This window comes from Bemisia tabaci, chromosome 3, assembly GCF_918797505.1.
Source record: "Bemisia tabaci chromosome 3, PGI_BMITA_v3".
NCBI lineage: Eukaryota > Metazoa > Arthropoda > Insecta > Hemiptera > Aleyrodidae > Bemisia > Bemisia tabaci.
Genome location: NC_092795.1, coordinates 60,764,566 through 60,777,695, shown reverse-complemented (window position 1 = coordinate 60,777,695; position 13,130 = coordinate 60,764,566). Strand labels below are relative to the sequence as shown.

The following is a 13,130-nucleotide window of genomic DNA, read 5'->3' as shown; positions in this document are numbered from 1 at the left end:
AGCTCGTTAGTACGTAGAATTGATACGACATGTAAATAAAGTGGAGCAATTCTCCAGCGAAAAGATAAAGATTCTTATCTTTACGATTAGATTCCGAGAATGGGTCACGCTTCCTCCATTATTCCGGTGAATTTTTGGTTGAGGTTATTTTTGTACCCCAGTTGCCATTATGAGAATCTACGGTCCGTTTTTCAGAGAGATTTCGCGAGGGCTATTCATCTGATTTGCGCTCTGAATAACACCTAGATTTTATGAATTTGTTATATCCTCCACTAAACATATCTTTATAGCTCCGAGACATAAAAACAAAAAACATAAAATCGTCAAGACTTGGAATGCAAATGCCAATCTTACTCAGCGGGAATCCTTCGTAGACATGTGTGGACCGTGCTAAGTAGAAAGGAACCGAGCCACATCACCTATTGACAAATTTAATCGAGTAATCTAATTTTTAGATGAAAACGGCAGTGCAGATTTTTGCACGAAATTCTGTGAATTTTCTATATGGTGCGAGGCAAATTCCTCAAAATTTTCAAATAAATCCTCGCAAACGTTCTCTTGTAAAACATTAAATTGCTTCGTTAAATTTGGCAATGGCTGCAGTGGCTGGGTTCCTTTCTGCTGAACGCGGTCCATTTGTTTATGAAGAGGCTTCGCTAGCAAAATATTTTAAATTGATATCTTATTCCCTTCAAGCGATGAAAAATGACCATATGCCCAAAAACGAAATTTTCAGAGGACTAACGGAAATGCCGATCACCGGCAACTGCGAACGAATTCTTCCCAAGGGTCATTCTTGTGCGAATCTTTTGAAAGACACAAAAAGTTAAAATATAATAAACTGAATACTTTGGTTTCAGACAACGACGCGACGCTGGATTTTTATGGAACTACCATTTGTATGAATCGCAAAACTCTAACCCACCCTTAAAAAGGGCATGTTATGCTCTGACACCCCTAATCATCCATAATAATAATTATATCTTAAGACCTGAGGCATGATTATGTACCTCACGCAACCGAACTATTATCAGAAAAAAATGGGAAAAACAAAAATAACAAAAAAATGGAGAAAACCAAAAAAAAAAAAAAAAAAAAACAGAAAAAATTATCTCTATTGATTGAAAATTGTTCTCCTGAGACGGTACCTAGTTTTTCCAATAAAAATTAATAGTTCGTATTTAATTCGCATTTATACACATGAAGAACGAAAGTAAGAATTAGGACAACAAGAAGAATAAATGAGTGGAAGAGAGGGGGAGAGAGAGGGAAAGCTTTATCACGGGGATTACCACGAACCAGCGACAGTTAATAAGGTTATGCAATCAGACGCAGATCTGATCTTTGTTGAGCTGGGAGCTTATTCAAAGGTCAAAGGACGAAGACATGTCAATCTCATCGGAACTCACCCATGACGCACGGTTGCTACACGAGCACTAAAAATCAATTTTTTTCAGAATTCACCTGAAATTCGTTGGTGTTCAATTTTCGAAGGTGCGGCAGCAGGCTACGTCGTAGGGTTATTTATGAGCACGTTGAGAAATCACGACTTATTTAGCTTTGGTCCATCGAAAAGTAAATTTCTCCTCGAGATTCCATAGCTCCTTGGAGAAGTTTTTATTGTTACTATCCACAACTCACTCCCAAAATTCTTCCCTCAGAATTTTGTCCAAGAATTCTTAGGAAAAATAGAACAAAGCTAGTATATTTACGGAGCTGTGTACGTTATGAATCACTATGCCTTAAGTTTTCTTCACGGCACAAATACGGGTGAAAACTCTGTTTGAGAAGTGATTTAACCGACTAAGCTTAAAGACATGTTTTCAAAAAGTTCAAGTTCATAATCAAGTTTAAAAGCAAGTTTCATAATCTTCAATGTTTCCAGAGGGAAAACTGAATTAAAGGGCAAAATCAGAAAGTACGGAAAATCGATACAAAAACGTGAATTGTGATTTTCTCGAGTTTTCTCCAGTTTTCGGCACACATTTTTTTCCCTTTCCGTAAATTTTTTTCAAATAATGAAACCAAAATCAGGACTGTTAAAAATAACGCTGGCTGAACTCCGGTCGTTATTATGCTCCTTCGATCAACTTTGAAACCTTCGACTATAAATTTCTCGATTTCGCGAAGAATTCACATTCCAGTTCAATTATATTTTTGTCGAAAGAGAAGGAACTACTGATGCCATTTTTCAATCGCGATTATACTTAACGAGGCGTTGTGATCGGGGTTGCCACGGAATTTTGAAAATTAAATTTCCTGACATTTCCCCGATTTTTCCGACACATTTTGGTGAAATTCACTGACAATTGAGCAAATGCCAGATTTTTAAAAAGACATAGTCATTAATAGTTTTCAGGTATTTGTTTTTTGAAACGTCAAACCCATTCCAGAAAGCAAATGAAGGTGATTTCAAGATTTTTCCCTGAGATTTTAAAATTTCCTGACAATCCCCGGTTTTCTCGGTATACCCTGACTGTGGAAACTCTGCTGTGATCGCAGTTGAAATCGCGATTTCTCTGATTGATCGGATTTACCCGGGTTCATTAAAATGTTGCTGTCGTGTGAACAAGATTGTCAACATAAAATATTGCGGTGCGAAGATTAACACGTAACATAACGATTAATTGCTGAAATACGCGAGGCCCTCTCAGCGGTTCTACTGAATTAGTTGAAGGCGGTTTTTGACAATAATGGCGGCATAAATTACTCAGCCTCTGAGTAATGGCTTTCGCGCGGGTATTCCTGTTTTCGGCTCCTTTTTCATTCACGATGATGTCTCGATCTGAGATTTTCAACTTGATTTCTTGAAAAAATTCAACTTTTGCCGTGAAGAGGGCTTTTACTGCTGTCTTTCATAGCTCATTACGAGCTTTTTGGAATTCGTCACCTTTTCACAGAGGAAATTTCGAATACAACGGGTGAGTCTGCGCAACAAGAATTGGTCAATGGACTGGTTATTGAATTGATAGACAAAGCGATAGACATTCATTATTACAATTGTCACGACCCGACGTTTGTATTGGACCTAGTTTTCGCAGACATCTACCCAATTTTGCAAAAGAACGCTCATTTATGAACATTCCGGTCATCTTTCGGTTTGATGTGGGAATCTGAAGATTGGCCGTGAACTTTTTTGTATTAAAAGATTGACTGCCCTCTTCGGCTCTAAGAGCTCCATATTTCAACGTGCCTAAACTCTCGGTGTTAAAGGAGTGCAAGCGAAATAAGGGCTGTCTTTAAATTACGTAACGCACTTTTTTGGCATTTTTGACCCCTCCCCCCTTGTAACGCTTTTGTGACGTAGGTCTGTGTCCTTTAAGCATAAAAACAAAGTAGGATAATGCTCTCCTCGAACATAGCGATTCCATTTGAAACACCCTGTATTGCGAGGGCATCGTTGTCGACACTGAAAAAAAAAGAATCTTAAATTTGCCGCCAAGAAGTATATTTTCTTAAATCAAGAATTTTGCTGCTTAATACAAACTACTTTTTTGCTTAACCCAAGCATTATTTTAATTGTACCGAGAAAAATTCAGCTTAAATCAAGATAAAAAAAAATTATTGGCGGCAAATTCAAGAATCATCATGCTTGTGCCAAGCACCTTTTATTTCAGTGGATGTCCTCGCAATACAGAGTGTATCCCTCAAGTTACCCTCCTCTTTCCTCTTATCAAGTTTAGAGCACTTGAGAGACGCACATAAAGAAAATATATTCGGTTTAAATTGAACACCATACCGCCGTGCTGAGGAAAAACGCCGTATGAACATTCGAGAGCTGCCACATTTCCTCTGATAAAATGTTTATTTCTGAGGATAGTCATGGATATTTCCTCTCGAAATTTTCAGATAATGTAGGTATGATTGCGAATACAATTCTCTGATCTTTTTGAGGGAACATTTTCTCATGTTTCCCGGAAAATTCGTACTTTAACAAAGGAAACTTGACAACGTCTGAGAGCTCATACGGCGTTCTTCCTTAGCGTGGCAGAGCGCGAATATGCCGGACCGGCGCTGGGGTTCAGCTACTCCATCACTCGGCGAGTCCCCCGCTTCCACTTGCCGCGAGTTAGCCTAATATTTGTGGTTTGCGGCTTCGCCCAGAGGCTCGACGCTGTAATAGCACTATCAATTAGGTCCCCGCTCCGATCGGGGGGCCAGGGGGGAGGGGGGCGATAAAAATAAAACGCGGGGTTGCGTCGAACACGGCGCGGCGCGGCGGTCGCGGAACAAGATGACGAATGACGACCCAAGTTGGCGAGTTAGCGACTCGGTTGGCTACGGCGGAAGGGGGGAGGAGAGGGTGGAGCTGGGGGTGCCCCGTCTAGACGGCCGCTATGCCAAAGGACGGCGCCCTGGCCTTGCCCCTCCATTTCGCCCGGCGGAAAAGCGGCAACGGGGAGCTATACTGCCGTGCTGAGGAAAAACGCTGTATGGAAATTCGAGGGTTGCCGAATTTTCTCCGATGAAGTGTACATTTCTTACATAGTGGATTTTTGAATATTTTCTCTAGCATTTTCGGATGATTCAGATCTGGTCGTGAATGAAATTCTCTGAAAAATTAAAAGAAAAACTTGAATGCTTTGGAAATCATTGGACACTTTACAAAAAACACATTATATTTTCCAGTAGTAAATATTTCTTTTTCATTATTTTAAAAGGGAATAATCAATGCAGAGAGTGCAAACATTTCAAAATCATGAGTTGAAAAACGCTGACTCCGCGAGTTTAAATATTAGAGCCTAACACAGAGCGGAGCGGCGTGTTAGCAGCGCAGAACGCGCACTGGCCCCTACAAACCTAACGTGCTACTTCACGCATTGCGCAACGCGTGAAGTATCCCGTTAGGTTTGTAGGCGCCTATGCGCGTGTCTCGCTGATTGCCTGCCGCGCCGCAACGCTTTAAGCAACTATTTCGCGTCGGAGGCGTTGCACAGTATCCTACAAGATTGAAGGCGCACAAAATAACTTGGTATAGAGGACTTTCAATTTTGACTGCACCTGTTACTGAAAAATGTTTAATTTGGCATTAGAGCGTTTCCTAGGCTCCCGCTTTGGTTTTCATCTTATCATATCCGTACAGTGTACACATGAACATATGTTTTTATCTGCTCTTAGAGTCTGTTCTCTTTCATGACTTGCTTCATGAATGAAATGTTTTTAAGAATGAAGGTAGTAGTAGTATGCATTTATTTTTGAGGTGGTTTTACTACTACTACTTTCTTTCTTTCTTTCTTTCATGAAAACGTTTTTTTCCCTACCCCTTACCCTCTCTTAAAAATTTACTTCTGAATACTCATTCTGTGAAACTTTTTGAATTTATGCGCTCCACTAATCTCAAAATTTAACCTTTCCTCTCAACCCTTTGTATTTTTAGTGATATTTCCATGTAAATTTATTATTGTTACTGCCCTCTTTAGAGGTGTAAATGGCCTTAGATGCTAAAGCACCGCTTTAAAATAAAATTATTTTACTACTACTACCTGTCATAAAAATGAGAAGAAAATAATGTGGACATAACATGTCCACAATTTGGACAATTTTGGACATATTCATGGTTGGACATTAAATCATGTGGACTTAATAAAGACTGGACCTAACGTTTAGTGGACATGAATAGCGGTGAACATTTATTTAATGGACGAAAGGTAGGTGGACATAAAGTCCTGGAAGCATCTCGGGTCCATTTTCTCGGCTGTCCTATACTGGCTTGTCCGAACCAAGTGAAGGCGAGTGACTCGAAATTCCGAGGCGGTAACATAAATTAGGAATTCGGTACCCTTTTAAAATATCGGGCTTCGTGATCAATTGACCTAAGTTACTTAACCCCGAGAGTAACTCGCCTAATTTCTAGAGACCGACATTGCTCCTCTTCCGCAAATGGGTTTCGTTTCAATCGGAATCATGATATGAAACTCCATAAGATGACATGTTAGTGTATCGGTTAATACGACGTATCGGCTAAAAAGCACAGCGGACTTTATTGTCGATTTACCACTCAGGCATTCAGGCATCGCTCAATACAATCGACAACTGGGCCAGATTTTGCAATGAGGAACCACTAATTCTGGCTCCTTTCAGAAACAACATATTTACATGCAATTGGTTTCTCTGTGCAGAAAGTTGCTTTTGTAGAAGAGCCAGAGTCAGTGGCTCCTTATTGCAAAATGTAATCCAACTGGGCTGCATTTTGTAATTCGGAGCTATAATTTCTAACTCATCTGAAAAAACACTTATGTGCATGGGGAAACTAATGGCACAAACGTTAATTTTAAACCAGGCCGAAATTCATGGTTCTTATTTCGTTGTCTCCCGCACGAAGGAACGTAACTCAATTCTTCAGTTGCCAAATTGACTGGAACAATCAATTTATTTTACAAAAACGTATTTGTGCAATTTTTATCCAAAATTTCCTGATTTTTGCAAGAAATCTGAGGAAAAATCAGTGAAATCTTCAGTTAGAAATATTCAAGATTTTCTTGGTTAATATGCGCTTCGCGAGAGGGAATTTGGTAACATTGAAACGGAGTTACGTTCCTTTGTGAAGGAAATGACGATTCGGGGAAATCGAAAAAAAATCAAATGAAACAAGTACAGACTTTGATTGAAAAAAATACAGATCAACAATTTATTCATTCCTTCTGTACAAAAGCAGTTCTTAATATTAATTCCGACAAATTTTTTTAACACTTCAATTAAAGACTTATAATTTAGAGATGGAAAAACGTGTCGCTGTTGATGGGAAAGAAAACAGGTTCGACTTCTTACATGACAGGATATTTTCTTACGATCCAATTTTTGAACGTCGAGAATAAGAGCGATAAATAAAGTTTAAAAAAGTTCTCCAGTCCTTCAGCCTGAGAGCTGCGATGCCATATCACTTTGAACCGAAAGAACACCAGGTCGCTCTGGAATAGATTAAAACTTTTGTGAATTGATTGCATTGTTACGTTCCAGAAGAAATAAGTAGATCCTAGGATTGGAGTGCCCGAAAATGAAACGAGGGGTCCTAAAATGTGTTTCAATTTTTATAGATGAATTCTGACGACTTTCACAATCTTCTCCTCGACGTAAAGTATCTTTAAAGGGGTTTGCCTGAGTGTTTCTACGTTACGAATGAAGATACTTTTTTTTTAAACTTTAAAATCGTTAGGTATGTTTAATGGATGAACTTTAAAAAAGTCCTCCAGTCCTTGAGCCTGAAGCCAGTTGATAAGTCATGCTGGGTTGGACTGAAAGAACACCAGGTTGCTCTGGAACAGATAAAACGTGAATTCATTACTGTGCCACCTTCTGGAATTATGATGAGAGAAATGAATCCCTGGGGGTTCAATTCTACTGGAATATAAAAATGGGCTCTGAAATGCCTTCAGAAATGCCCCCTCTGCAAATCATGACACATGACTTCATAAGCTGCATTGGAGAACAGGTACCACCATAGTCCCTTCAATCATGTACAGCGACATTTGAATCAGTGAGAATGAAGACACACCAACTTGGTAACTCGAAAATTCTCAATTTTTATAAATGTCATTGAAGTTAGCGCATCTATTCCAACTCGGACCTTTAAAGTGTCCTTGAGCACCTGTCTTTCGGCACCAAAAATATTTTTCTCACACTAACTTCTTCACCTATGCTGTGCAATTTTGTGTGTGTCTTGATTAATTTCATTTTTTCGAGTTAATGTGTTTTCGTTCTCACTGATTCATTTCATGAGTAGGTCATTTTTTTCAATCCACGATGTTACATTATTTTTTTCTGATTTACCGGAACATTCTTTACCATAAATGGAAATCTTTAAATGTCCACTTAATTCTATCGGAAAAATCAAGATTTCTCTCCCGAGTTCGAGGAATATTTAACTTCATCATATTTTGTCTACAACGAAGACAGAAATTATGGTTCCGACTTGCAAATTACAGTCCAATTATGTTTAATCGAGGATCACTTACTGGACATCTCTGCGGCTTGGTCTTTGGTGAGCTTGGCGGAGAAGCCGGTTGCTGCGTGCGTGTAGACGTAGAGCAGAGCGTCTCTGGCCGCTTGCTCGCTTCCGACGATGGACGCCAACGTTTTGAGGTGGTGCGCTCGCGGCTCACCTTGCGGTAGCTCCGTGTACACGATGTAAACACCCGAGGTGGAACCCGATTCGGGCACCTCCACCATTTCGATGGAGACAACTGAAACACAAATCAACCAAAAAACCAGCAGCGCTTTGCTGCGAAGACATCTCACTTGTCCGTCCATGCTGCGAATCGCGAGAGCTCTCGGTAAACAATGAGCATCGTACTGCGCATGAACGCGGTTCCGTGACGTAACGTGACGTCGCGTCTTTCACGCGGGAGGCGCGATGATGGGTGGAGGTGGGAGTGCTGGGCCGGTCGCTAGTGCTCGGTGCAGATAACCAGCCTCTTGACCTTCGGGGGATGCGAATGCTTTTCCAGGTTTGCGAAATCGTTTGGATTGAATGTAAAAGCTCAAATGGATTGCATTTTGCATTAAAGAACCACTATCACTGGCTCTTCCATAAAAGCATCTTTCTATGTAGGGAAACCAATGCCATATATGGATTGCATTTTGCAAAAAGGAACCACTAGCATTGCAATGTTGCTAAGATTGTGCAACTTCTTTTGTCTTGGAGGAAAACCTCGATTATCCCTTAATAGTTTCTATTTTACTTGCTAAAAACTGTAAATTTAAGACAAAAATTACCATATAAATTTCATAGTTTTTCACAATTTCCGCAATTTTATTGCAAAGGATGAAGTTGCACAAACTTAGCATCATTGCAATGCTAGTGGTTCCTTTTTGCAAAATGCAATCCATATGTTGTTTTTGAAATGAGCCAGAAATAGAGGTTCCTTATTGCAAAATGTGGTCCAAATGATCTACTTATGTGGTACGCCCCGCGTCCACCATGACGACTCCATCGTCTTGAGCACCCCCCTGGATGCCACAGTGGCCCAATATTGGGGCACACCGGCATTTGGTCAAGAGTGTGTGTACTCTCGGGCCGTGTGCATTTTATCAATGCAACCCTTATCAGAATAGCATTGATATGAATGCGGCAAGAGGCTCTTGCTTTCTGATCGCGTAGCACCTGATAGCTCGCCGGTTCGCGTGTGCTCGTCCGTTCTGGATCCCGCTCGAGTTTTATCCGCAAGTTCGACTTACGTTTGTCGACCCCTTCCTCACGCTACCTGGGGCACGACAACTTAATGCAAACTGAGAACACAAATGCACGTATTTCTATCAAACAGAACTATGTGCAGGTGAAAAAGATGGGGTGTGCTCGCTAGTACTCGGGCCGTAAGAATAAATGGGTAATAAAAAGCTCCAGTGACGAAGCCGCCGCTCCAATTACCCCTCGTCGACTTTAATTCATGTACAACGCTCAGGGCCGGATTTACCAACTTGCCGCCCATGGGCCGCCTGCATTTTGCCGCCCCCTTATCATTTGTTTTGAAACATCAATAAAAACCATTAAGTGAACGTGCCAAAGGGAGAGGGGTGCATTAGACGCGTTCATTCTTGTTGGATACATTATTTGCGGAAACCCTATCAACACTATTAACAAAAGTTCACAAAACTTTGCGCAAAAGTTAAGTTCCGTATACCTATCTCTGTGTGGACGAGGCCTTCCATTTGAAGAAATGAACGAAAAAATTATGAAAGAACAAACATAAATGTGATTTAATAATTTTAACTTCCGCCGCTGCGCCGCGCTGACCGCAATGGGTTTGGCGCAATGCGTGAAGCATTCCTACAGTCTTGTAGGCGCTTTGCGTTTCACGCCGACCAATGTTGATCGCACTGTGTTTGGCGCAATGCGTGAAGTATTCCTACAGTCTTGTAGGCGCTATGCGTTTCACGCCGCCCGCTGCTGCCCGCAGCGACCGCACTGTCTTTGACGCAATGCGTGAAGTATTCATGCAGTCTTGTAGGCGCTAATATGTGATACATGTCGACCACCACACCGAGGGCTGCTCCTTTTCATCTGAAGTCCTCGTCATCATTGCTCTCTGCGCCACGCCGTTCCAGACCAAATTTCGTGTTCGGTTTCTCTCTTAGTATTAAATGGATTAATGAAAGGTGCTGTCTATTGTATCACAGAAAGACGACAAAATTAGAAATATACTCTCAGAATATGAGAGATTTTGTCACCTTCCCTCGATTGTGATTTTTTTTTGAATCCGATTTTTTTTTATACCTATATTTTAAACAATTGCAAAATTTGCCGCCCCCTTTTGCCGCCATGGGCCGCGGCCCATGTGGCCATCCCCTAGATCCGGCCCTGACAACGCTCTTGACACATGCTCAAGGCTCATGAGTTTTGCTTTCAGTTGGCACACAGTTCCGTTTGCTGAATTAGAAAATCGGAATTTTACATTCTGGCAAACGAAACTATGTGCACACTCCATGAGCTGTGGGCATGGGTCAAGCGCGTTGTGCACAGAGATCATGAGTTTAAGTCGACGAAGGGCAATTCCAGCAGCTTTGTCACTGGGGCTTTATATTTCTTATCCATTCTTATGGCTCGAGCACTAACGAGCACACCTCACCTTTTCCATCTGCACAGTTCTGTTTGATAGAAATACGTCCAAATAACGCCCCGGATACTGTTCAGAGCTCTACTATTTTATTTTGGATTTTCCTGATATCTTAAATACAATTTGGACATGTTTCTGCCTAACGGAGCTCTGTGTATTAAGACGTGAGCCCTGAGACCCATACGAATATATGCATAACAGGGCTCACGTCATACTGCGCTTAGTTCCGTTTGGCAGACATAAGTCCATTTAAAAAAACCAGTCCTGAAACTAAGCTGTCTTTATCAGCAGTGATAACCTGTTTTTTGTTTGTTTACTGGTCGTACTTTTTAAACTATCTTCGACCTGTGCCTTGGGTAATTCGGCTCATTTTTACCAATTTAGCAAAATAAAATAAATTCAAATAAAATGAACAACGCAACTGCACTGGAAAAAAAAACATTGGATCTAGAGTCCAGACTCTTGAAAACAGTGACAAGAAAAAGGTCTCTTGATTCAATCAGATTTAAGCTTAAATCAAAAGGAAATCCGCTCACATTAAGAGGCTTGGTTCTTGATTTAAGCTTAAATCCGATTGAATCAAGAGTATATTTTTTTTGTCGATGTTTTTAAGAGTTTTGACTCCAGATCCGATCTGTTTTTTTCCAGTGTGACCCATTGAATTTTCCTCAATGATGAATGGAAAAAAAAGAAAAAAACGATGTGAAGGAATCGTAAAGAGAAAACGCGCGAGTGACTTGTGTCTGGTAATGGGATGAGCCGGAGCTGTTTTCAAAGTTCATGAGAAAAACGTGTCCCAAGTTGTTGAGCGCGCGGCCGCCAACAACCGACCGTTTCCGCTGGGGACCACGATATATCCCCCCTCCCTCACATCGGGGCATTCCCCTCTCAAAAATCAGTGGTCATCTGGCAAGCTTAGTTGTCAAGTCTCCTCGCAGATTGCTTTTTCAACCGGTCAAGTTTTTAAGTTTAACATGCATCAATTGATTCTGTAAGGCTGGGCTCTGTCAACTTTTGCTAGGAGTTTGACCTCTGGTTAAAGACAGACACTTTGTTAAATGTTTAAAGCAGATGTTAAATTTTAAGCAGAGGCTAAAACTCTAAAGCGTTTCCCAAAAATTAGAAAAAACATCAGGACTGTGCGTAAAATCTATCGGACAAGCCGTGAATTCTCGTTTAAAGTTTTGCTTTGATCAGAGTTTAATAGCCAGAATTAATATAAGAACCGGAAAAACGCGCTTCGCGCGCGTGTCTGGGGAGGGTTGAGGGGCGAGGCGCGAGGGCCTCCAAAAACAGGGTATTTATTTAAAATCATTAGGTATCACTAATAATGTTGACTATAGGATTTCATGGAGATGTCGCGTATCCCATTCAGTTTGTCCTCGATAGTGAACATACAAGTGATCGTCAATACTTTCACTTTTATTTGCTCTTACTCAAATCCACCGTTTTTCAAACCGGATTTTTGCAGTATTAGAATAAACAATCAACTAAAAACAATGTGACTGTCTAGTGTAATCGCTGTCGGTCTCTGTTCGACGGATTGTCGAGTCGGAGATTAATGTGTCGTTTTGGTTTGATTAACTTTTTGACGCTGTCTGCCAATAAATTTCAAGGCGAAGGTCAGCGTTTGCAAACAGTAGCACAGCGTACTTAACTCGAAACCCGAAGCTCTGAAGCTCCAGACCCATCCGCACACCCGAGCGATCCAGAACCTGCGAGACGTAAATTCCGTAACTTCCGCAATGCTGACAACAGAACGCCGATGTTCATACAGCAAGACGTTGCTCCTCCTGTGGTTGATCTCCAACATGGTTTTCCTTATCGAAAGCCGTCATTCCGGATCCGGAAGAAAAGGCCCCCCGAAGAGAGGTCCCGTGTACGTCGTGTTAGGTATCCAAGGCAGAGCAAATGCCATTAACGCACTCAAGAAGGCCGGAGTCACAGATCCGGAAAAATCTCTCCTGTATGCTTACAAAAACATGCCCTCGTTTGCCGCCGTGATGTCAGAGTCGCAAGCTCAAAGTATGAAGGGTAAGTCAAGTTTTTCCTCCAGGAATTCAGCACCGACCGTTCTGCCGCGCTAAGGAAGAATGCCGTATGATTGTTCGAGATTTGCCAAATTTCCCCGGATAAAACATGAATTTTCGGAGAGGGTTATGTTTATTTTTTCTCTTAATTTTCGAATATTTTAGATCGAATTGCGGATAACATTTTTTAAAACAATTTGAAGGAAAATACCCAACATTTTCGAAGTAATTATCGGCTCTGGTGCTTGCACTAGAGCTGCTATTCCGGACGGTCCCAGCTGGGGAGTATCATTGGACCATGTTACATTGGAGAGACCGCGCGTTGGTTGATGGGAATCGGCGCCATTTTCTGCTGTTTAGGGGGGACTGATTTTATTTTAATTGATATCTTTTTCCTGTGAGCGAATGCTATGTTGTGTAGTGTATTTTTGGAATCATGGTGATACTGTCAATAATTCAAAACGGGTCTGAGCTTTAATCTCGCACTGGAAAAAATGTACTTAACGTTTAAAATTTGAAAATTCAAATCTATAAGTTTTCGCGCTTTTTT

General features: G+C 41.1%; 3 protein-coding genes across 4 annotated transcripts in view; 1 reads left to right on the top strand and 2 right to left on the bottom strand.

The window, feature by feature from the left end:
* hiw (MYC binding protein highwire) overlaps nucleotides 1-13,130 on the top strand; it is a 315,026-nt gene that overhangs the window by 185,103 nt on the left and 116,793 nt on the right. The window lies entirely within an intron of this gene.
* Nucleotides 1-13,130, bottom strand: part of LOC109030757 (uncharacterized) — a 66,713-nt gene that overhangs the window by 10,565 nt on the left and 43,018 nt on the right. The gene's annotated exons all lie outside the window — the stretch shown is intronic.
* Nucleotides 6,600-8,286, bottom strand: LOC109030758 (uncharacterized). The gene is made up of 2 exons (XM_019041877.2): nucleotides 7,953-8,286; nucleotides 6,600-7,253 (listed from the first exon to the last, which is right to left on the bottom strand). Exons 1-2 carry the CDS (start codon nucleotides 8,245-8,247, stop codon nucleotides 7,174-7,176), a joined length of 375 nt encoding a protein of 124 aa, XP_018897422.2. The 5' UTR covers nucleotides 8,248-8,286; the 3' UTR covers nucleotides 6,600-7,173.